The sequence below is a fragment of the Phalacrocorax aristotelis genome, chromosome Z, assembly GCF_949628215.1.
Source record: "Phalacrocorax aristotelis chromosome Z, bGulAri2.1, whole genome shotgun sequence".
Taxonomy (NCBI): domain Eukaryota; kingdom Metazoa; phylum Chordata; class Aves; order Suliformes; family Phalacrocoracidae; genus Phalacrocorax; species Phalacrocorax aristotelis.
In genome coordinates, this window is record NC_134311.1 from 73,369,851 (window position 1) to 73,394,873 (window position 25,023).

General features: G+C 44.3%; 1 protein-coding gene and 1 long non-coding RNA gene across 9 annotated transcripts in view; one reads left to right on the plus strand and one right to left on the minus strand.

Moving 5' to 3' along the window:
• Positions 1 to 25,023, minus strand: part of CELF4 (CUGBP Elav-like family member 4) — a 718,579-nt gene that overhangs the window by 58,997 nt on the left and 634,559 nt on the right. For all 8 annotated transcript variants that reach the window (XM_075078980.1, XM_075078975.1, XM_075078978.1 and 5 more), the window contains exons 7-8: positions 14,688 to 14,835; positions 9,263 to 9,412 (exon numbers count right to left, since the gene is read on the minus strand). In XM_075078980.1, the coding sequence (XP_074935081.1) occupies positions 9,263 to 9,412; positions 14,688 to 14,835 (298 nt within the window). The remainder of the gene's footprint in view (positions 1 to 9,262; positions 9,413 to 14,687; positions 14,836 to 25,023) is intronic.
• LOC142050363 (uncharacterized) lies at positions 6,732 to 16,232 on the plus strand. Its single transcript, XR_012658001.1, has 3 exons — positions 6,732 to 6,883; positions 14,095 to 14,151; positions 16,109 to 16,232. It is a non-coding gene; the product is annotated as an uncharacterized LOC142050363 (long non-coding RNA).

The following is a 25,023-nucleotide window of genomic DNA, read 5'->3' on the forward strand; positions in this document are numbered from 1 at the left end:
TGGCTGGTATCGATCCAGAAATCTTAAGACACAGATTAGACATTTGAGGAAGTTGTGGCCATTCTGTGTTCAGCAAAGTGACAGCCCTCTTACGTTCTAATGACCCATGAGAATTTCAGCAAGGGCTCAGATGTACAAGGGGCTGACCATCCAGAGCCAACCTGTCCCAGGGGTTATGTGTGACTGTAGGCTGGAGCACACCATGTGCTAAAATTCAAAGTGATGGGAAGGCATGAATTGTTTCTGTGCCTCAACACAAGGAGACCCTGAGGGAAGGTTGCTTTATTCCTTCATAAGATACACATAACTTTATAGGGTGTGCAGCCCTGTGGCCTTCACATATATCATGCTGCACTAGGGTAGGAGAGTTACCCTGTCTCATACACCTTTTCTCCTCATCCACCTTTCTCCTCATCCACCTGGCCAGTCTTTTCTGTTACTGCAAAGATTAGTTGAACAAAAGCATGCAGGGCTGGGAAGAAACCTTAGCTCCTCTGCATGCTGTCTGTGCCAGGGTGTAAGCTCCCTGTGGCCCGGAAGCTAAGTAGCTGAGTAAGGGCTGGAAAGAGCTATAAGGGTATAAGAGACACTAGATGAGGGACATGGATATCATAAAGCACCTCAAAGGGGCTTTTGGATGAGAACTAGCATGTCTCTAAGTTGTAACATCATCAAAAGACCTTGAATGTTCTGGTGACTGACTGTGCAATTGTGCCCATAGATAACATTTGAAGTAGCTTTCCCTATGGTCAGACTCCTGCAGATCTTACGTCCAATGTACAGACATTTAAGACATTAAATGTGATGTAATGCACACATTGATGACCAGCTGGTGAAAGGAAAGAAGCAGAGAGGCTCCTGAAAGGCCAGAGGACAACTATCAATCATGTCAGCCCTGCTGAAGTTCATGGACCCTTGCTGCTTTACAGAGGCTGAGGATCTGGCCTTGCCAGGGAAAACTAAAGTTGTAGTGTGAAAACAGATACTAATAGTAACTTCAGTTGGCAGCTCAGGACAAGAACCTTATCCCTGGACATTGCTTCTATATTAATTTGATCATTTCCATATCTCCATGGGAAAAATCCTGCTCAGATACAATTGTCTCTTTGTGAGACAATCCTGGCCAAGATGCCACAAGGTGACCATGGCAGATAACCTTCCATAAACCTGGAGACATAAAACAAGCCAATGACCTACTATATGGCCATAAATATAAATTTAACGAAGGCAGCACTTATTCATTAGGCAGAAGTCAAGAAATGACTCCCAAGTCCTTCAAAGAAAGTAGATCCGTTAATGTCACTTTCTGAATCCTCTGCCTGATGCCAAAAACCAAGGATGATTTCCCAAGTCAGCATGAAATACCAGTGCTTTAAAATTAACACCAGGAAGATTTCTTACTACTGATATATCTCTAGATTGAAATCCAGCTCTTAAAGGGGTGTTCAGCTTGTGTTAGGCCGGACATTTAGCTTTTGTCAGAGAATGAAAGGATGGAAGTGGCAGAATGAAGCACGTTGTTAAAAATAAATAAGATCGGTTTAAGTGGTGTTCTATAAAGAATGCCTCCTGAGATGCCAGTAACCTGGCTACAGAGTCTGGCCAAGAGGAGCTGTTATATACATGCCCCAGGTAAAAACAGTTGTAGGGGACAGAGGGCTAAAGTCTGATGTTATAGTCAGAGGTGTAAATCAGGAGGAGCTGCACTGAAGACAGTAGAGGTGGTGAGGGAAGAGGATGGCGGTTACTGCTTAAGCCATCAAAAGGGGGACCTCCATCCCCCTCAGTGGGGTATGGGACCATGTCCCTGTCTCAGCTCGGGGTAGGAGAAAGCCAAGGATATCTGCTCTCTGAAATCAGAGGGGTCCAGTGATTCTGACAAAACCAAGGTCTGACACATGTTGGGCCCCTAAGACACCTTGGGATTTCACTCTGGTGGAAGGAGTCAGCAAACCTTACACTGATATGATATCCCCTGCTTCTGACTACTGACAGACATGCTTTTTTCCACCTGTTTCACTCCATATTGCTGCACTGTTCCCTGCACAGATCTACAAGAAGGTGTTATCACCCAGATCCACAGTTTTGTGGTCTGCCCTACTTATTCATTCCTCTCACTGTCCTGGAGGTATTTTACACCTCTCCCTGGAGTGCAGCTTGGACATTCTCACCTCTGGGAAGGTGGATGGGAGAGGAGGACAATCAAAGATAGACACCACTGTTCAGATGATGGAGGAGATATAAAATAATGATAGCAAAAAAAAAAAAATCTATGTGAAGGCCAGGATTAAAATAAATAAATAAATAAATAAGTGGGAGGGCTCTATTCACCTTCTCCTTAAATCCAATTTAAATCACTCTCTACAGCCCTAATCTATATCCATAATTATATCATTTCGTACAACAAGCTTGCAAGAGGTCTTAAGAAATTTATGTAGATTAAAATTCATGGGTGCCATAGTACAGATTCCATATTATTAAGATTGATTAGGACAGCTGATGCTGTGATTAAAGAAGCCAGCGTTTACTGTTGTAATTAATTAGGTATTCAGACACAACAATAACTGCAATAACAGAAAGAATGTGCTGATCCGGCAGAAAACAGAGACTGATCCTGTGTTTTATAGTCTTGCTTCACCATTTAGGGGCTGGACACCACTCAAAGACATATTGTTCCTCTGTCCCTTCCCCTACACATCAAAGGAGCCAGAGGGCATCTGTGCCCTCTGCTCCATTCTGATGGAAGAGCCCTTTCAGTAGCATCCTCAGGTATTGTAGATGCTTGCTTGGGACAACATATGGGCTTGCTATAAAATTCATGTAGTTCATCCCTGGAAATCAGGATTATCTTCATTATTTTTTTAATAGCACTACCTCCAAGCTCCATCCCTAATCAGGCCCCTGCTGTGATGTGTGCTGTGCAAACACATGATAGGAGTCGTGTCTGGAAATTAAGAACTTCCAGTGAACAAAGCAAGAAAGACACAGAAGACTCAGAAACGTGGGAGAGTTGAAAGTAGCTGGCCAAGTGACGTACTACTAATACAACAGCAGACTTAGGACCAGGCTTCCCTCCCTGCCTAAGGCCACAAACACATAAGTCAGGGTCAGGTTTTAAAAGCCATTAAGGCACTTAACTCCATATTTTTGGGAAGCTTAGTTTAAGCTTATTTTCACCTTTGAAAATAAGGCACTTAGGTGCCTCTGAAAATGTCAACACAGAGCCTGATTTGTATTTACACGTTCTTCCAGATCAGCGGAGAAAACACTTTGGCTCTGGAAAGGCTCCCACAACTGCCTTAAACAACCTCATTCATTATGGCTGCAGCATGATCATTGGAACTACATGGCATCATTAAAGTAGCTTAGACTACAATTGAAGATGGCAACTTGTTATTATATTTTTAATGAGTGCATTCCTTCACTTATTTATTTTACCGGTAAAGCGTGGTTTATGGCACGTGGCAGATTGTTACAAATGGGTCAAATAAAAGCTTCCTAGTCATAATGATGTTTCAGCTGCTCACTATTGCAGTTTCAGAACTGCTGATACAAAATATGACCAGGAAAGCTCTCACCCAGAGATTTAGGGTGGGCAAACACAACACAGCCAAAGATTTCCTGTAGTAAGTAACTTAGCCTCGGGGCCACTGAGCCAGGTATGTTTCTAGGGCATGGTGTACATCTGGACTGAATACTGTGGGTCTTGGTTTTCATCCAGGACCTTCTACAGGGGCAGGCAAGTCACTCTTTTTCTGTTCTCCTGATTCATCTTCTCTCTAAACTCTTCTTGTCTGACATCTTTCAGGACTGAAATGTCAAGGTTGACACTGGGGCTGGGGAAGTCCCCTCTATACAAAAAGGATGTGGACAGGCTGGAAGGGGTCCAGAGAAGGGCCACCAAGATGATCAGAGGACTGGGAAGCTGCCATATGAGGATAGGCTGGGAGAGCTGGGTTTGTTCAGCCTTGAGAAAAGGAGGCTCAGAGGGGATCTCATCACCATGTACCAGTACTTAAGGGGCAGCTACAAAGAAGATGGAGACTCCCTTTTTACACAGTGTCACATGGAGAGGGCAAGGGGGAATGGACACAAGTTGCTCTTGGGGAGATTCCGATTGGATACCAGAGGGAAATTTTTCACAGTGAGGACAGTCACCCATTGGAATAATCTCCCCAGGGAAGTGGTTGACTCGGCCATGTTGGACACCTTCAAGAGTTGTCTGGACAGGGTGCTGGGCCATCTTGTTTAGACTGTGCTCTTCCTAGAAAGGTTGGTCTAGATGATCCCTGAGGTCCCTTCCAACCTGGGATTCTGTGATTCTGTGATTCTGTGAAGTTCAGTCCCTTTCTCTGACTGCACAAGTGAAGCTGTGATCTTGCCCAAAGCCACTGGATGGTCTGTGTTGTGATCAGGACTGCTCCTGGACTGACTGGTCCAGAGCAGCAGTCTGCCCATCAGCAGTGCTGCTAGCTAATTGACAAGCTAATAAATAAGGCTGTCATACTATCATGCTGGCAACTCCTCCCCTACAAAATTATCTTGGGTAATGATAATAATTATAGTTGGAGTTTGAATCCTGTCTCTGCTGGCAATAGGTGAAATTGGTTATTGCCTGATAGCTTTTTGTTGAACCATAGAAAATGAATTGATTGTCTCAGTTCAGTTCCTAAGACATGTGTTTCTACAGCACAGGAATTCACTGTGGGGGGCACCTTTACTGCCAGTCTCAATGGTGACTTGGAAACATGTGGGCATAAAGGCTTGGCTGCCCATTCTTACTGACAGGTAGTCCTCACTGGAGAGGGCTAGACCCCAAATAGGGTATGAAGTGGAACTTGCAGTCTTGCTAGCCGAGGTGTACCCACAAAGGGGAGTGGGGGGACCTCTGCTGTGTCTGCAGAGAGGACAGATAGAGCTAATCCTGTCAGTGGTGGGCAGCCAGAAACAGAACAACTGTATGTCTGAGAAGAGTAAATAAGACAACGTTTTTAATGTTCCTTGAGCAACCAAGGGAACTTTGCTTTTGTTTACCTCAGCAACCTAAGCCCAGACTAAATGCACTGAAGAATGCAGCATCCTGGAAAGCATTCCCCATCTGAGGGTCCACAAAGCTGCTATACCACTGGATCCAACCCTGGCTGTGGTCAAGCTGGATAGCTCTTGGTCCAGGAAGAGTAAGTTTATTTGCCAGCTGTTGGACTCTATGAGGTATATTTCTGCTTCTTCCTGGGCACATCACTGGGCAGAAGACCACACAGCAGTCCTCACTCTTTACTGGGGGCTCTGCTCTATACCTCTGTCCTGTTCCCTGATTTCACTGACCCTTTTACAGCCGATCTTTTCTCTCCCTTTTTTGCTGCCCTTTGCTTTCCCCATTTCTTATCTCTCCCTCCCCCTCTCTTCCCAAGGAGGCTTTATTTTTGTTGTGGGCATTTTGACCATGTCCCTCACAATGCAATCCAGTAGGGCAGGACCTATTACCAGAGAGCCGAGTGCTGATGGTGTGAGACACAACAGAAGCCAGTGCAGATGGTCTCCACTGTTATTATACATCACACACTGTTACAAGAGAGACACTGGGCTCTAGGTGGCTAAGAAGCTTTGGCAGAAGAGTGTAATCCCTATGGCTAATGTGGAAATGGCAAATGCTCTTGTGCTGCTGCAAAATGACTCACAAGATCATGGCACAACAGATTATGCTCTTTGTCCCCACTATTTGTTGTGACACATTGCCATGTTCAATAGCTCTGCAAGCTGAAAGATTAAAGGGCAGGCATTAATACACAAAAAGGTCAGATCTCCAAAGGGGCTCAGGCTAGGGGAAGGGGAAATATTTACTCCCTTGTTATTCTGTCCATGCCAAAAAGTGCACTGTGAGGCATTATGTACTGGCTGAGCTTGGAGAAGGTGAGAGCATGGCTTGCAAAGAGTATGCCTGCAGGGAATGACTTTCTAGTGCTACTGCATGGATCCATAGCCTGGCCAGAGCCACAGAAAAAGCTGATTCCTGCAGGGACTGGGGCTCTCATCAGAGACCTGGTGAGTAGGGAGTTTTGACCCTCTCTTGCCTTTGCTCCAAAGCCATGAATAGTTCAGTAGTCTGACTCAAATGATACTCTATGTCTTCCTACTCTGGACAAAAGGAATCTTAAAAAAAGAGCACAAGAAAAGAGAGAAAGGAAGAGTGAAACTACAGAGTAAATACAATTACATGATATGGACCTGGTTTTATAGTGCAAAGACTGTGGAGTTCTGGAGCTATTTAGATGCAGCATCAAAAATATTTTAGCTAGACATGAAGGTGGACGTGTAGACAAACTGCACAATTAATGGGATTTATTTGGGTCTGAATGATGTGGATATCATGCATCTACAGATTTTGATTGTCCTACTTGGTTGTTTTCAGGCAACAAAGAACATTTTGTTACAGGATATGATGGTGTGAACTGACATTTGGGTTTTTTGTGGAGTATGAAAGAGTTTCTGAGAGCAAAACTCAGGCTTTAAACAATATATGGCAAGTCATAATCACAGCAAGACTGTGGTTATGTACATAATACTGCAGCAGTATTAGCCACTTTCAGAATGAGAGAGATACCATAAAAGAAAGTTGTTTGGAAGATGCTGACTTTGGATAGGGAGTGGGCTTTTCTTTTCTTATCTATAATGTAAGTGCAATTGCATGCTCAGCTTTAATATTTTATTTTTACACTCGCATTTAGAAACACAGACATGCAGAACCACAAGGCAGTGCCAGTAACAAATGCTACAAAGTGCAAAAGATCCCTTTGTGAACAATGGTGGAATAAGCTGCCCGGTGATGAAAATTTCTTTCTAACACCAAGCAATTAGTGGCTGGCTTATATCATAAAGCATGAAGGTTTGTGTCTTTTCTACATTTTCACCCAGTCTAATATGGCTGTGGATGTTCTCATTACCCATATAAATGTCTAATCCTTTTTTGTTAATGCTGCTAAGCTCCAGGCCTCAACAAAGCCTGTGGCAAGGAGTAAAGTTTTGGAGAGTGCATAAATGCTCATGCGAAGGAAAAGAATAAGACAGGGCAAACACATGATGTGTCCTACACCCAAACTGCTGCAAAGGGGCTTGTTTGTTGGGACTTTCATTGCTAGCAGGGACAGGCAGAAATAAAATGGGAGGTGAGGGTTTGGCTTGTCACTGGTCCCTTTACACCTCTGCCATAACTTAAGATGTCACTAAGCTATGGGGAAGCTGAGCACCGAGAAGCTGAAGACACACCAAGATAAATGCAACCTTTGCATGAAGCAGGCTATTTGGATGTCAGCTTTACCAGCAGAAAGGAGCTTCTCTGCCTGCAGCAGAGTGGATCAAAGATGACTGTCACTTTTCAGTGTGTTAGGCTGTTGGTGTCTGTGCATGGACTTACTGTGAATTGCTGGCTGAGCAAGTCTTTCCAGAACTCGGAATCAGATTAAGGACATCGACTATTATATAATCATAGATGAAATACCTAACTGGAAGCTTTCTTTAATTAGGGGGGTAGTTGGAGATAGTAACAAAAGCTCAAGTCATTAGGATTCATCTAGAAAGATCATCTTTTCTCTGCAGCAATGGATAATGGAAGATTAGCTACAAGGAGCTAGATAAACCAGAAAAAAAGATAGACATAGAAATGGATGAATAAACAGATGATAGGCTCGCAAACAGGTAGTCACTTAGATGGATAGTTGAACAGATGGCTATATTTAAACAACCTTAAAGACAGAGTGCTTTCTTGGTGCTGTGGTTGAGCTCACTGAGCATACTAAGGGCTCCCTGCAATCTTCTGATGCGTCTGTAAGCCTCCAAGAGCTCCCCATCCCTCTAAGCTGCTACAAACATATGTACGCATCTAACTTGTAGCACAGTAAGCCCCTTGATTTCAACTCCGCTTAAAGCTGAACTCATGGCTAGATATTTACAAAGTGTGTATGTGGAGGATGATAATTATTTTTCAACCCTTGCTATTTCTAGGTTTTCCTTTGCTGTATTCATAGGGCATTTTTTTTTTCAGTGGAATTGTCTGACCTGTAAATAGGTAAGACTTTTGTGTTTCTATGTTATGTGATATTTTTCCTTGTAGCTCATAAAAGTTCTCTGTGGTGTGTTGAATCTTCTGAATTTTCAGGACTGGCTGAGATTGAAATAATTTTTTTTTCTTAGGGGATTTGTGGGATTTTTGGCTGGAGCATCTGACTCAGTGTTTGATTTCCTAACAGACTAGATCAATCTATGGGTGCCCCAGGGTAAAATACCTAGATTTTTGTTGTTATGATTGTTATTAATACATGTACAGCAATGGTAAGGAATGCCTTCGCAGGAGAAGTACAACTTGAAGGACAAGGCTATCTCAAATCTTGAGGATGCAGAAAAAATTTAGATGTGCATTAAGGACCGGTAAACTCCTGAGTTCTTGGTGATTACAGCTTCAGAGTGTCTATATATTTGTAAGTAGAGGTATAGAGGATGGCATGTATCCTCTAACCTCCCTCATTCATCCCTGACTGCCAAGGTTTGCAAAATCACTCCTTCAGTGCTGGCATCCGTTGAGCTGTCACAGTCTGAATCCCAGCAGCAGTTCTCTGGTGGTGTGCCATAAAAGGGAGAATGAGAGCCAGTTTTGTGGCTATATTAAAGGAGCTTCAGCCTCCGGCCTGGTAAGGCAACAGGGTCTAGATGCAGTGAGCATATCGGGGACCAACACCTGCTGCCTGTACACATGGTCTGAGCCATGGAGCAGTTTGGGTCAGCAGCCGTGTGGACGCTCTGGACCAGAGCCATCTGGTTGCAAGAGAATCCCAGCAGAAGATACCATTGGTGGGTGCTAAGAGATACAAACAGGCTTAGCACAGCTCCTTTAAGGCCAGCCAGGAGCAAGACCCTAGGAGATCTGCTAGCATGAACTGGTCAGACCTCAAATCAAATTTTAGTTAAAGCAAAACACGCTGGGTGTCTTGACTGTATTCACCAGAGAAGCCATCCAACAGGTGAGCACTCAGCATAATTCTTCAGCATAAAAATTTTGTACCTCCAACATGCCCCTGATGTCTACCATCAAGCTTGAAGTACATAACAACTGTAGCTGGATAAGACTAACTACCCTGATGCTTGAGTGAGACCTGGTGGCGTGGGGTATAAGCCTCCTGAGGTGTTCCCATGCTAGACAAAGCCTACAGATGTGGACAATCTCCCTAAGACTGAAGGAGCAGGTTGTGGGCACAGCACTGTTCTGGCTTACCTGGGTAAGGGTGGATGCCATTAGCAAACACGGCTTCTGCGGCGGGCTGCCCATTAGCCTGGGGCGGGAGGCCAGTGAAACCATTCACCCCAATTGGAGATGGGATGCTAGGCACAGCTGGTGCAGTTATGCCAGGAGGCGTGCTTCCACCTGAAAGTGGGGAGGACACAAAATCAGAGCTGGTGAGTAATGAAAGCAAAAACTACAAGGAGAAAATTCCTCGCACAACAGCTGTGACCACCACACAGAATCCTGATAATCCAAGAAATGAAAAATCTGCCAAGCTGTTGTGCAAAGAAAGGGACTGCTTGCTATTGCTTCTCTGTTTGTAAAGCATTTAAGAAAGGCTTGCAAGACTTTCTTCAACAGAATGAATCTTTTGCTTCGTGATCATGGTCTCTATACTAGATCCACAGCCAACATCAAGCAATAGAAAGCTATAGAAATATCACCCTTCTTCCTCAACTTTCTCCCTGGAGTATTACCTGTTTAAATTGCTAAATGAGTAGATATTTCTTTTCCAGATATCATTTAGCACCAGAAGCAAATGCTCAGTCCCACCTTTCTACAGCAGTACTTCTCAGTTTCTCTTTGGAGATGTCATCTTTGTGGGCGTACCTATTTCCAGGACTGCTCTGTCTGCACTCTCTCGTGAATACAAATTTCATGTACAAACTCATTCTGAACTTTCTCAGCACCAGGGACCCTTAAAAGGTTTGGCAAGTTGATTTGTAGCTCAAAGGCAGCCAGTGATCCTTTTTTTTCAGCGTAGCTGCTTAGCCCAAACTTGACTTTGTAGATTTTAGCCGAGATCTCCCGCTCAGCAGGGGCAAAATTTGAGCCAGATTTGTTTCTTTCATGCAGTCATACTTCTCCCCTTCTTCCCAGATGAATCCTGTGGGGCACTGTAATGCTGGTATTTCAGAAGAACAATTTGATCTTTATGTTTTTGGTGGGATCCTGTCAGACACTGGTCCAGAATTGTTAAATTTCTGAGGGGAGAATTTAATCCCTCTGCTACTTCATTGTCTGCTCCTATGTATGTTTAAAATGACTGGGCAGTCTGTGCTTCTTGCAAAATATTTAGGGTGTTTTTGAGGACCAAAAATGAGTTTTCAATAAGTATGAAATAATATTTTTCTCTTGCTAGAAGTGAGTGGGAAGTTAAACTATCTTATCTTCAGCAGTATCTTCCTGTGTCACGGTATACTACTGATTGAAAGCACCATTTTTGCAGTAACCTCTTTTTTTTAAACCAATTGCAGAAATTTTCTTCACCTTAGAAGCATTCTGTGATGGGTTAGTCCAATAACACACTTTAACAACTTCTTAATTCTGTGTTGGTGCTTTAAGAAAGCCAATACAGATGCATGAAACGTTTTAATATATTCTGATTTGAGTAGTCCAAAAAGCAGGCAATATTTCAGCTCTTTTCTTATATCCTGAGCAGACAAGCTGCTGCTTCCCTTTTGCCTATTTAAATGGTGTTGGCCTTTAAAAATGTCCTCTGTGGAGGTACAGAGAGCCAGCAGTGGCAACGGAAGTCCAAAGGCAATGCTCCTAGCATATGCTGTCAGCTTGTAAATCACAAAGGCTAGTTAAAATTTCAGTGGCTTTTCTGGATCTCTCCTTTATTTGCATAGACAATGTAAGTATTTTTTTCTAAAATTGCAGCAAGGGATTTGTGCTTGCTATTTTGTGCATGTCTAAGGAAGTGTAGGCATATTCATTGCAATTCTTTAATTTTCTTCTTATAAAGAACCCCTCTGGAGAGGTCAGATCTGCAATTGGAGTAAAACTGGCATAGTGCCACTACAGAGAACAAATGGCAATGGTGCATGCCAGTTGTGGATTTCATCCCTGGTTTGAGATCTCTTGCTGCAGCTACACCAGGTGCAGATTTACAACATGGAGGGAGGGAGGTAGAAGAGAAGGAAGAAAGGAAGCCTAAATGAATTTCATTTCTAGCCCCTCTGTGCAGTTAACAGGGTGGCAGGCCCACTGGAGACCTGCTTTTCACCCACATTATACCAATGATGGGAGAAATTAAAAACTTGAACCAAACTTTGAGAGATCTCAATTTAATTGCTTCACATTTATGGACTGTTGTGTGAGATAAACCTGACTTTTGATGGGGAGCCGTCAAAATGCCAGCAAACATCATAAAATTTTTATGGTCTGAATTACCCACTGGGACTGCCTACTGCACTCCATTAACTGCAGGCAAGCCAGGTGAATAGTTTAAACTAATGTCTAACTTTTATGCAGTTAAAACCAGGGGACATGGATCTTGTCTCTAGGTTGTTAGATTTGCCTGGATCCCAAACTTTGTAAGTTCCTAATTCCCTTGGAAACTCATGAGCCTGAATTCCCAAGGAACCCACTCTCCTAGAGGTGGGATGCACAGAAAACCAGCTGGATTAGGAGGCCTGAAGATACCAGCAGAGAGGCACTGTGCTCAGCCAATACCTCCAAAGCCTCTAGGTCTTCTGGGTTACCACTGTCCTTTTTCTAGCACAATTTTTCTTTTGCTTAGGAAAGATCAAACACTTCTTTTTTTTCTCCCCCAATGTTCCAAACACTTTTTTCTAATGCCTGTTTTTCAGAGAACTTTGAAATGTTTCATTTTCATTCCAAGTCAGAACAAAGATATACTTCAATGACTGGAAATACTGCTATGAAGCAGAATGATCATTTTCCATTTGGTTTTCTGAATGCTAACAAAAGCCAGCAGGAGAATTCATGTTAGGCTTCAGATATCTCCTGGCTACTTAGAAATCACTGCTAGTGTTGTAGGCTTGCTTGCTCAGACATTATGTGAAACATATTCTCTGCATCTTATCACAAGTGTTGTGAGTGTTGTACTAATACAAGGAGTCATTTCAAAGTCTAAACATTTCACCCAAGGAATAATTGTCAATGGACATTTCCACAGCCCATTACAGAAGTTTTTCATGAAGGAAGCTACCCATTCAAGGTAATTCTGCAATAATCCCAAAGTGCATAGGCTCCATGATTGAAAATACTTCATAAGGAGAGTGCAAAATCTTCCACCATGAAAGAGATCAAGGGATCATCTAAACCAGGGTCTTATTTTCAATAATGACACGCCATGGGTGCTCTGGAAAGAATGTGAAAAACAGGACCTTTTCTCTCTTTTATTCTGACAATAAGATTTTTAACAGTGCCCAAAAGGCACTGGGCATACCAGGAATAGACCTCACATTGAAGAAGGGCTGGGATATTTTGGGATATTTGGGAAGTGCTGGATATCATGGTGGGCATAGAATTTGGCTTCTGTACTGGTAATTACACAGCTATGTCACAGAACACGCTCATTCTCAAGACTTATTTACATGCAAAAGAACATGTTCTCTTTTGTGGTAGGGACATCACAAACCTGGATTCAGCTTTCCAGGCCCTGAGAGCATTTGAATTCCAGGCAGTCTTTGTTTGACTGTTCTCTCTGCTCCCACCAACACAAAACAAATCTAGCTAATGCAAATAGGATAATCTTTCCAGCAGCGGGTTTAAAGGGTGCACATATAATTAAGCCACTTTTCTATTTGGATTTGCAGTAGCTCCATCAACTTCTTGTTTATATATTTATCGTTTTGTAAACATATATTTTGAAATGTGCAGTATAAGAATTTTGAGTCGAGCACTTTTTTTTCGGTCTCGATAAGTTCTCATGGAATGAGATCTCTTCTTTCTCTTCCTTTTTTTCCCCTTCATATTCTAATACAAGCAAAGGGAAAGATAGTATCTGATCCAGTAGCTGCTGACATTGTTCCCAGCTACAGACTCCAAAGGGATACTAAGCTGTGGCTGAAGGGGGAGGTTTCCTTTGGCAGATAAGTTCACAGAATTCAGTTCATTAGGAACAGCCCCCAAGCCTGAACTGCTGTGGTGCCTTATTTCATTGCCATCCAGTGTTTCTCAGCCATGAGGGATCTTCCCTGGCTGCTTTGTCAGATGGTGCTTTCCTGTTCCAGGGCTGGTGCAGACCTCTTCATGTTAGGCAATGAAGCTGCCCCTTTCCTTTCTGCTTTGGAGTCCGGGATCCTGTTCTGTCCAGCGCTGCCTGCACCACAGCTGGCTCAGGCATAGCTCACTCCTCCCATGTCACACCCCAAAACCTTTGTCAAACTGGTCCCCTCCAGGTCAGCTTGATTCTTTAAGGTTCACACAAGGGCGTTGGTATGCCATATCTTTCTGAACACAGTCCCATCCCCAGTGCCTCTCACAGGAACAACCTATGATCTATAGGACCCATTTATCCCAACATGTCCTTTAGAAATGGTCCTCTGAGGATGCAGCTTTGAGTTCTATGCTCCCCTAGCAGACTCAGTGGTATGTTGCAAAGCTCACTGCTTCCCTTTCATGGTTTGGGCCTACTTTCCCAGCTGCCCTACTTCCCCACTGTTAGGCCACATGTTATTGCATGACTACCAGCCCTGCTGGTTCCTTGAGCTGTTCCTGCCCAAATGATTTCCTTGTGCCTCAGGCCCCAGGAAAATCACTCCTGTTTCAATCTCAGCTTAATTCTCTGCCCACTGAATTCCATATTGCAGACTCTAGTATGGGCTTCTCGTGATACCTCACAGCCTAGCCAGATCCTGGAAGCCCTTCACTGACTGCCTATCTCTGCTCCAGCAGCCAGAAACCCTCTCACCAAACATTTGCATTCCAGGTAGCACCAGAGGTCTTCCCTGAGTACCTCCTGTCCTATTTCACAGTGGCGAAAAGGCTTATGTGTCCCAGAGACATAGGTCGTCTGTTTGTGATATTGCATCTCACTGGCAACCTTATTTTGTTTGTTTATGGACCAGCCTGGCTGTGACAGCACCAACACTGATCCCTTGGACATCTATATGTACTACCAAAAAGTAAGTCACAGGGGGATGTTCTGTGCCATTTGGAGGGTGCTCAGAGATAAAGGAAAGTTGTGGAAGGGATAAGACTGAGGGGGAAAGCTCATGAGCCCCTTCCAGTGCCTTCCCTGCCAGCACCCTTCCACCTCCCCAACAAGCTCATTGCATCCCAGCTCTGGTCAGTCTCAACCTTCTTGATCTCCTCACCCACCAGTGAGTGCCACTCAGCATGGGGCACAGCTAGCCCAACAGCCCACTGCTGATGAGCCCTTTGACTTTGCCCTTACAACTATTTCACTGTACTGTATCTGACCCCCTGCTGGCTGCAGCCCTGGAAGAGGCGGTAACAGCCTTTCTTTGCCCCTTTGCCCCTCTCCCAGACCACAAGTATCTGGCTAGCTCCGCTCCTCACTTCTAGTGGCTTTCACCAACAAGACCAGCATTTCAGTAAACACCCACAGCAGTAGAATATGTCAGCTAACATGTCCTGACTGGTCTCCTCTGGGATGTGGCCGGATTTTTCTGCCCCCTCCACCCCACCAGCCCCTTACCTGAGGTTGGAGTCATGGGGGCGGCCGCCAGGCCGTTCATGTTTAGAGCCGCCATCTGCTGCATCTGGGCTGCGGCAAAGGCTGCCATGGGGTTCAGGTAGCCACCCTGCGCCACCGACGCCATGATCGCGGCTTGCTGCTGCATCAGCTGGAACAAAGAGAGCAGGGAAAAAATATCATGCGGTCACTGGCAGAGCAGCCCACAGCACCGGCACCAGGATGGGGACCTGGTGGGGTATGAGGCATCCCTCTGTTTTGAGGTGTCAGCTCGCCATGCCTGTGGTACCCCCCAGCCTCGGCCTTCCTTCTCGCTATAAGGGCCAGAGGCAAAATGCAACTTTGCATCTTGGGGTCTTTATGGTCCCCACCCCCATGATGTGTTTCCTGATGTGGAGGTCTCCTGTGAGTTGGACTCAGTCCTCTGACTCCCTGGACCTTCCCTGACAAGAAAGACATTAAAAATACTTTATACATTCTTGAGCAGAGAGGTTTTGTGGCTTATGTTGCTTGTAGCAAAGCTCTGGGAAAGCACTAGTGGCTGCTGATGGGAGACCAGTGTATGTGGAGCAGGGGGGAGAGGGCATCCCCTCTCCAGAGCAGCAAGCTTAGCTAGTTCTCTGGGGATAACTTGACTTGTTTCCATCTGTCAATGACAAAAATAATTTTTTCTTATGCTGCTGGGAGGCCTCCAGTGGGCATTGAGCAAAACCGTGACCGAAACTTCTAACCAGATTACAGCACCTATTTCCAACACAACCAAGCAGAGACTCCCAGAAGAGCTATACAAGAGAAGGGAGATCCCCGACTTCAGCAAGATTAATACCGTATAGTGGGAAAAACCCTTCCCTGTGGTTTTGATCTGGGATAACTTCCTCAATTCTACTTTTTCCAGAAAGTGATCAAAATGCTGCTTCTTTTAGGATACCTTCATAAGGAAGAAATGAGTAACCCAGGCTATATTTTCAGGCATTTAGGGGTAAAAGTTTTGGAGCAGAAGGGTGGTGAATGGCTATACATGCTGGAAATACTTCTTACATTAAAACCAGTCTGTGCTATCATTATTTTACACTCTGAACCTAACACACAGTCGTTGCAGCTTGTGCATACAGCATGGCCTCAGTGAGCTTGTAAAATGCTCCTGGAGTGAAGGAGAGGCAAATTGATGAAGCTGCCTTTTGTCCCCTTTCCCGGAGCTGTACGAAGAACCACATGAGGTATGTCAGAGTCCATATCCAACCCCGATTAGTGACTGGTGGTGGATGCTTAGAGCAAGTGTGGGGGAAAGAGGATGAGCAGACAGCGAAACCTCACTCTGTTTGCTCCCTAGCCTATGGTAATGCGTGACTTGATGATAATAGTGGAGAAGAAGACTGTTTTTCTGTAGTAATTTTAGAAGTGACTCATGTCTTTTCTGTCTCCAGAATTGGAGTATGTCTGTTTTGCTGTTTTCTGTGATTTCACTCTCTCCCCCGTCAGGAAATCACCCTCTAAGGCTGTTGTTTAAGCACATGGGACACACTTCTCAGCATTAAACAGACCTCAGAAATCATGGCAAGGAACAGACTGTTCCCTACTGTTTGGCTTAATATTGAAATATTAGCTGTTAAATTAGCTGTTCATACACATACTTGCTAAAACAAATCCTTGATATCACTGCACTCATTCAAATGCTGAAACTTTCCTTGTCACCATCTGTGAAGAGACCAAAGTAAAGAATACTTTGCTACTAATCTGCTGTATAACTGTGCACGAGTTGTGTAAACTCGCCTTGGTTTCTCCAGCATTAAAATGGGACACAGGACACCTGCCTCCCCCGCCTTCAGATCTACAGATGAAAAGTGCTCTACTAGAGTTGAGTACTATTATTTTTTGTAGCCTAATGCAGATTGGTGGCAAAGTGGTGGCTTTCCCTTTGATTGTTAATTACCCTTTTTTATTATACCCTGCATAAGACACTTTCACATTTTAATTAGTGATATCCTGTTCTTTGTAATTACTGATGGAGTGATTAGACAATCTTTTCTATAATAGCACAATGCTGATTCTTCTTTAAGGAGTACATTTGTTTCTAGGCATCATTTGAGTTTATTCTCCAGAGAAGGCACTGAGCAAGGGATTTTAGCAAGTATGCCAATGAAGTGAATGAGGAAGCGGGAGCCCATCCATCTTTAACACTGGATTGACTCCAGTGCTGGGTGTGCTGACCCATATCTCATTTTCTTTGCTGGGTATTTTCACCTGGGGACAGCTGAGCATATAACTGGCCAATTGCAGAAATGGCAGCCAAGATCTATGCCTATAGGATCTCTTTAGCACTGCTGAATAAAGTAGCATCCCTCTGAGACGGATGCAGTTGCAAGGGCTGGGGACAGTCCCAGTCTGCCTTTGCTGACTTTTCTCTGTGTTTCTCCAGAGCTGACCAGAGCTGTATGAACAAACCCTCCTCAAAACACAGAGTGACATATGGCTGGTCATGTGTGTGCTGTGGTCAGCCTGGCTGGCAAATAATAGTCTGGCATTTGCACCAGAGACCTTCCAGGAAAGGCAGGGTCTAAGTTTTTGGCATTTCCTTTTGTCAGGTTCAGTAAACTAAATGCAGATGGGATTTCCTCTGAGCTGGTCACATATTATGGTTGACATGATAGCAGGCAGAGGAGTCTAGGCCAAGATTAATCTCTCCCTTCTGTACCCAAATGTCTCTGGGCAGATGAACTGCAGCTTTGTTTCTCCCCATTGACTGTATGTGGAGTCCCAGGTGATCAGTTCAGCTACACATACCCACACAGGTTGAAATCATTCCCACCCCTTACCCAGCCCTCAGCAAATATGTTTGGACCTTGGTTCCCAACCATTCAAAAGAAAAGTGTTAAATCTTTTTCTTGTTTGTGTTTTACCTGTGCTGCAAGAGAAACAATGTTCTATCTGAAAGACACAGCATTGCCAATGGTAGTACAAATGATCGTGCTGCTCCAAAGACAATTTTCATTTTGCAGTCAGAAGAGCTAGACAATCACATGTGACATTATTTATGGCTTATGCAACTCTTATTCTGCTTATGGATATCTCTAAGATGTTCAGAATTAAGTCCACAACGTCAGGTGCTCCTTCTGGTTTGCAAACAGGTAACCTGAGTATGTGGCTTCTTGTGTATTCAGAGGTCTTATAAATTTGCCCTGGAAGATGCACGCTTGCAGAATATACCTTGGCTACATGCAAGCTCCTTTTTGCAGCGTAATGTCATCCATGCATTTCTGTCACAGACCTTGAGAAAGAGGAAGGTATTTTCTCTCATTTTATGAAAAGTACTAGATGATCCTAATCTGCAGATTAGTGCTGAAGGTGCAGAGTCTGCAGCCTAAAGCCTACTGGGTTTTAGTGAAGCAGTCTCTTAAAAACAATCCATACTCCCACAGAGACTGAATTAGGAGCAAAGAGGTTATATTTAGCTTAGGGTTAAAAAGCTAATGCAGTAAAAATAAGGCCCTAACCTATGATTTGGGAAAGTAGGTTCAGTTGCTTCTGCTACAGTAGGCATCCTACAGGGAGCAGCCACCCCATTTCTGGTCAGTGCTCTGGGGATACCAAGATGCCTAGGAGACCTGGAAACACTCCTGGCAGAATGAAATGAGCTGGAACCTGTACCTCTTGTCCCAGAGGATGTACACCTTGCTACAGCCTTCAGAGCCAGCCCATGGGTTAAACCAGGATCTCCTCCAGAGTATAGTATCCCATACCTGAACACAGCCAAGTACTCCAGATAACTGGCTTGGCCTCCTCGGCTAGAGAGGGGACTTCAACCATGTCCTAACCACTTTTGGACATCTCAATCCTTGGCAACACTCCTGCCATGCTTCTGCTGACACGTGTCCCATTCATGCCCTTCCCTCTCTGGTTAGAGGTGCTCAGGGATAAAGGTTAAGGGGAAAGAGGAAAGGGGTCCTTCCCAGCCCAGCAGCTGATGGTCACAGCCCAGCTGAGTGCAGCAGCATTGCAGGGGTGGGAGAAGAGTCACCTTGAAAGAAGCTGACAGTATAGACCCACTTTCTTCCCCCCAGGGTGGCTCCAGGGGAATTTACCAAAGGAGGGCAAGTCCTGTAAGGGTCACCAGTCTCCCTTATAAAACCTCTGGGGCATTCTCAAGTGAGCTCAGATAAAAGTCACCCCACTCCTTCCCCAGCTCCCTGTGAAGACAAATGTCCCGTCCACTCTCCTTTCACTTTGAATGAGGCCCACTGTATGGTCCCAGTTAATAAAGCTGTAGAAAGTGAGGCAGTGACCCCACCAGAGGCAAATCAATAGCAGCAGGGCCCCTGGGTATTGTGTACTTTAAAATATGCCATTTGAAATGCAGATTTTCCCTGCCTGGGCTGGGGCCACAGAGCACTAATCAGAAAGGCAGCAGCCTTATTATCTCAGACTGATTCAAGGGGACGGTGAGGAGATTTTCTCTTCCTCAGCTGAAAGGACATATTTCCTTTTGCTTTTCTTACTTCCTTGGTGTGATCTTTGCCTCAGCATTTATATCATTTTCCCATCTGATTTTATAGATATGTTCCCTCTTTCCTCCAACCTGGCCTTTACTATTGCTTAAATATTTATCTTCTAAGACCAGCAGATGCTACCGAAGTGGTTCATGCCCATGGATGGCATCTCAAGAGCTATGAGCCTAGAGTCCCCATCCCAAGTCCTGAAAACTGGTACAGTCATCCAAAGCATGGGGAGGGATGGCAGTGATAGCTGGTCAACAGAGAGAGATGGGAGAGTTCATCTCACACACCTTTTTGGTACCTCAATTTGAGGTGGCTAAACTTCAGCCAGCTCTGTCATGAGTGGATGGATAGACACCTCCACAGACTTATCAATCCTATCCTAGCATGGGAGATTAAGAAAAAACAACAAAAGATGTGGTTTTGAGCACATCTGAACCAAAGCAAGAGCTCCCTGACGCACATCTCCCTCTCCATGTCTTGCTGTTACCTTTGCAGCAGGATAGATGCACACCTGATGCTGCCAAGCACCTGCTCAGGAACACTACCAACAGACCATTAACAACACAGTATAGAAATGTAGCTCTTACTACTGGTTTTCCTCCCAAAAGTGGTTCCCTGCATGGTCACTGTCAGTCTGGTGACATGGGGTGAGGACATGTGGCCAGAGGTGGAGCTGGGAATGGGATGGCTGCCTCTGGCATCAAGTGGCTGTTAGACAGCAGTTGCACTCAGTGAAAGGAAATGTTATCCTTTTCTTACAGAAGGAACAGATACACAGTGAGATGAAGTGACTTACTTAAGGCCGAAAACCCCTGCTAGAAATAGGACAAGGATGCTACAGCCTGCCTCCCCAGCCCAGAAAGAAATATATGATGAAACTGAAGAAGGAGAAGGGAGAGAGAGGAATTACTTCTGATGTGCTGGTTTTGAAATAGCATCATCATTGTCCTTGGAGAAGTCTTACTCTGAATGATCTGATGAGCTTCTAATTTTTTTCACTGTTATTTTCTATTCTTGTCCCTAAACCACATGGCTTTTTTTTTTGACTTTTCATATTCTTCATTCAGTAATAATAATAAAAGTAATAACAACATCCCACACTTCCCACCTCTAACGATCTATACAAATATTTAGCAAATTAATCCTCATGGTATCCCTTGTGATAGAAAGAGGTAAGCAAAATGATCAATCAAGCAGTAAGAGGATACATATTTGGTAAAATCACAGAATTGACAAATTCTGTCTCTTTTACTTGACCGGTCATTGGAAAATAAAACCAAAAATATCTCCCAAGCCTACAAACAAACAGAAGATAATCTGAAAAAAAATCAAAATGGTCCTTCAGACATTTTTAATGTCTTCTTGGAACCAGAAATTTCTGCTTTGAAAATAAAATTTAATTAAGATTTTAAAAATCTAAACAAATGTACAACACTTAGATTCACATGTCTTAGTGTCTTTCTGAAGCCTGGTACACGATGGTTTGGATTTCTAACCTCCTGAGAACTGTGAGACCCCCTCCTCTCCCCCCGCCCCCCCCCCCCAAAAAAAAAAAAAAAGTGTATAAAGCCCAAATTTGAGTGTTCATTATTTCTGAATTACCAGGGAGCTGACTGTCAGAACTATGGTATTAGCCCTGCTATAAAGTACTATGTCTTCCAAGTAGCTTCCCCTTCTGGAACAGATCAGAAGTAGTGATTTGCATAACAGATAGTATTTACCAAATATACTCTCCCATTTTGGTCATTTAAATATAATATATATTATATGTAGAAGATAGTCTATATTCAGTAAATTTTGCCTGATTTCACAGGGCTAGCTGAATTTTTTTAAATATCTTTCCAAAATAATTTAACAGTATAAATTGAATAAATATTGGAAGAAGTGATTTTTCCCTTCAGCACTACCTCAGATCATTTAGCAGAAATATCCTTTCATCTCCACAGGAGCTGGGACAGGGAGGCAGAGGGTGGGGATCTAGGCTTTTATGGTCAGCATGGTAGTCATTGCTGCCCTACCTTTCCAAGGCTGTGCTGGATGTTCCCAGATTTGTTGCAGTTATTGTTTGCAGTTCGGGAGCTGCAGCCATTTGTACTTTTTCAGAGTGAGGGGAACTGGGATTTACTGACAGGAAAGGACTTGCTCCAGGCCAGAGAGCAAATGTTACCATTGCTTATGTTGCCCCTGTCCCCATCTGTCCGTTTTTACTCACTAACTCTATGCCTGTCCCCTGCTGCAGGATGCAATCGGTTCCGAGGCTGGAATTCGGCCAGGAGACCATGGATAACACTCCCACCCCATTTTTTATGCAAACTTGATTTATGACTTTGATCTTATTTTAAATAATTTAAAATTAAATAATTTATACAGTATCAGTCACTTTCCAAGGCTCCTTCCTTTGTTCTTCCTTTGCTTTTCTGCATTTTCCCATCTTCCCAACTCTTTTTGAGCTGTGCACATTTCCTTTTCTGCATGGTGGGGCAACAGTGACACGAGACAGCCACCAATAGCTTGCTACTTTCTTCACAGAAAGAAGACCTATAGGAACTTTTGCCACCGTTGCCTATTTGGGCCAGGGCTATACTACCACCATTCATAGTCTGGATTGATTTCTACTACTCACAACTCTGGGTTTAACTACCCCACCACTTACCAGGGTCTAAGAAAGTGTGCTGTGCTGCTCTGGGCTGAGGTGTGTCCCTGCAATTTCATTCTCCACTGGCAACAAATCAAAGGTGGTGCTGTCTAGCATCAGCTTCCTTCTGTCTAGGCTGAGTTCAGACCTATACCTCAAGCTGGCCTTAACTAAAACTGTGGAAACAGCTATCAATACCCAGCTGGTATGGATCCACAGTAATCTGACAACAAAAAGGGCAGGTGCCCTATACATGTGTGAACTAAAATAAATAATAAAAGGGGAACCTAAATGAATATGGGAAGATATTGCTGAAAAGAAAAAAACCAAAACAATCAAAAAACCCTGAAACAAATTAGTACAGGGGCTCTGGGAGCTTTAGGGAGCCATGAAACCTGACTTGCCTTGAGCTGCATACAAAAGAGGAGGTGGGTCTGATGTGACTTTCTGTGTCACTGAAACAGCACACAGAATTAGTGCCAACGTTTGTCTGGTCTCCTTGCAGGTGGTACATAAGGAGGGGAGGCAAAAAACACACAGAGAAGAGAACCTCATTTGCTTCCTGACTTTTCTGCCTCTGGAGCTGAGGCCATATGGCTGCTGAACCCAAGGTCTAGTTGCTTAGCCGATGTGAAGCCGTCACTGCTATCAAGGTTAAAGTTGCTTAAGCTGAGGTTGAGTGGCTTGGCAGTGGGCAGCAGCAGGGAGTGACCTATGACATAGCCATTTGCTGAGCAGCAAAGGAGGTAACTTAAGGAAGAGCTGGGGCCCAAAGAAATCCTAGTGACAACACTAACGACTATCAGTCAAACACTGATGGACTAAGACCCTCGCTGCCTCTCCCTAGTGGGGTGTTGTTTGGTTCGTAAATCTGCGGCTGCCCACTAATCCCTCAGACAGCTGCACTGTGTGGGTTTCTGCTTCACTGGCCACCTTGATGCATGAAGACCTTTTTGCAGGAGCTAATGCAGCCCTGTGATGTGTATGATGCATCTCTGGGGAAGATTCAGTAAGAAAGTGCTATCTAGGGGACTTAGCAACCTCCTCTATGGGGACAGACCTTTAGAAACTATTGATTAACCAGCTGTCATGGGTTTGCTTGGGAACTCTTACATGGAGACATCAGTCAAGCTTAGACTGCAGTGGGATAGCTGGGAGAACAGGTCTGCAACTAGAGGACCCAGTGCCTCATACTAGTCCTGGCCTTACTGCTAAGCACCAAGGCAGTTCTTAAACTTGTGTAACCATCGTACCCTTGTGTGAAAATGCGTGGAGGGACAGCACAAGAGAGATCCGTGTCCCTGAGGAAGAAGGGAAGATAAATAAATCTGATCATCAGCTTTATTTGTACATGGGGAAATGAGACCAGGGGGTCAAACAATTCACCCAAGGTCACATGAGTTGCTGGTGGCAGTGGCATCAGCTGTCACCGCTGTCTGCTTTTGTGTTTTCACTGTTTCACCTTCTCTCCTCTTGACTCGCCTTAGCTCTTCAACTTCAGTTTCAGCTGAATAAAACTGCCCCCCCTTTCTCTCTCCTATCGATACTCCATCTCCCGCTGGCATTTACAAGGTGCCAATCACCCTGATATCTAAGAGCTAGCAGTCCGAGGTGGATTAATCGGGACAGAGGGAACGTCACACAGCCTCGGCGCTCCCTTCCTTGCCTTTTGTGTAAGGCTGTGAGATGAAGCAGATAGGGAGGCTGATTGAGAGACAGCATCTGAGCACGCTCTGGGTGTACAGGCACCACATAGAAATGTGATCCCATCATTTAGACAGCTCTGAAGTCCCCAGGGTAATTGGTGTCACCAGCTTGTCATATCCAATGGGTCAAGATCTAAAATTTATTCTTTCCCCCTTATTAGCATATTTACCAGAAAAAAAAAAAGAAAAATAAAAGAAGATGGGTCCAATTCTGCTTTCACAGAAATCAACAGGAAAAATATTCATTGGTTTCAAGTGGAGCAGGAGCAGACCTAGGAACTGTTTTCACTTTTCCTTCAGTGATAAATCCTCACTCAAACACCTGCCCTGATAATGTCCTGTATTATCTGTTGAGAAATGTATTGAAGGAACTTTTGGGGTATAAAGTTGCAGACTGCGTCTCTTTTATATCAGAATAAACCTAGGCTGGCAAGCCTACAGGCTAATTAAAAGAATTGCTCTATATTAAAAGTTATGTGTGACGAGTTTTTGGACCAGAGCATCAGGACAGTGGTGTCTTCACCACCACTCCAGCTGCCTGATCAATGCCTGTAGTGTACCACTTGGAGCCACATCTCTCTGCAGATATTTGTCCCCAGCTGTCCATGGGTTGTCTCTTGTTAATTCCTCTGGTACATGGGTGCACAGATGCTGCATTCCTTGCCAGGCTACTGGCCACTGACCTAGGCTCAGCTGTGATTTACTGCCTCTTTTCCTCTTCCTGCAGCCTTCCCTGGCCAGGAAGACAGTTAAACACAGCTAGGCTGGGGAAAGGACAGCTCTTCTATCATGGGAGGAGGGGAGTGGGGAACAAATGAAGAGGCAAAGTTTGTCTTTGAGTGGGAATAAAAATGAAAAGAGAAAAATTGAAGGAAAAATTGAATCTGTCTAGTGGGAAGAGAATAAAAATGTCCAGAATAGCACCATGAGGTGCAGCTGAGAGGAGAGGGTGAACTTCTGTGGAGCTCTACAGCACATCCTCATGACTCTGTATGGCTCTTGCAAGTGGTAGGCTGGATTTTACCAAGTGTTCAATGAGGTACATTACACTCAGTGGAGGACAGAAATTTCTAGGCCCTCAAGTTAAAAAACGAACATGTGGATGTGATGGGAAATCCATGGTGCCAATGCATGAGAAGGAAATAGGCAGTGAGGAAAACAGAGCCTTGTGGTCAATGTGCTGGAGGGAGCATGGGTACACTGGAGTGTGATTCCTGAGTTGAACCTAAGGCAAGGCATTCGGTCTCATTCAGGAAGATGTTACTCTGGAAAAAGGGATTAATTTTACTTCCCTCCTGTACTCAAATCTAGCACAGGGTACAAGAGGTCCACATATTACCAACAAATGGATGAAGCACCTAGATGCACTGTCACTGCCTGCCAAAGTTCCTGTTTCATCTGCTCCAGAGAAGGCAGCTAACATCAGCTGGCAGTATTGTGTCTGCCTGCTGCAGGGGTCTCCTCTACTTTCCTCTGAAACACTTGATGGAGACCAAGTTACCTGA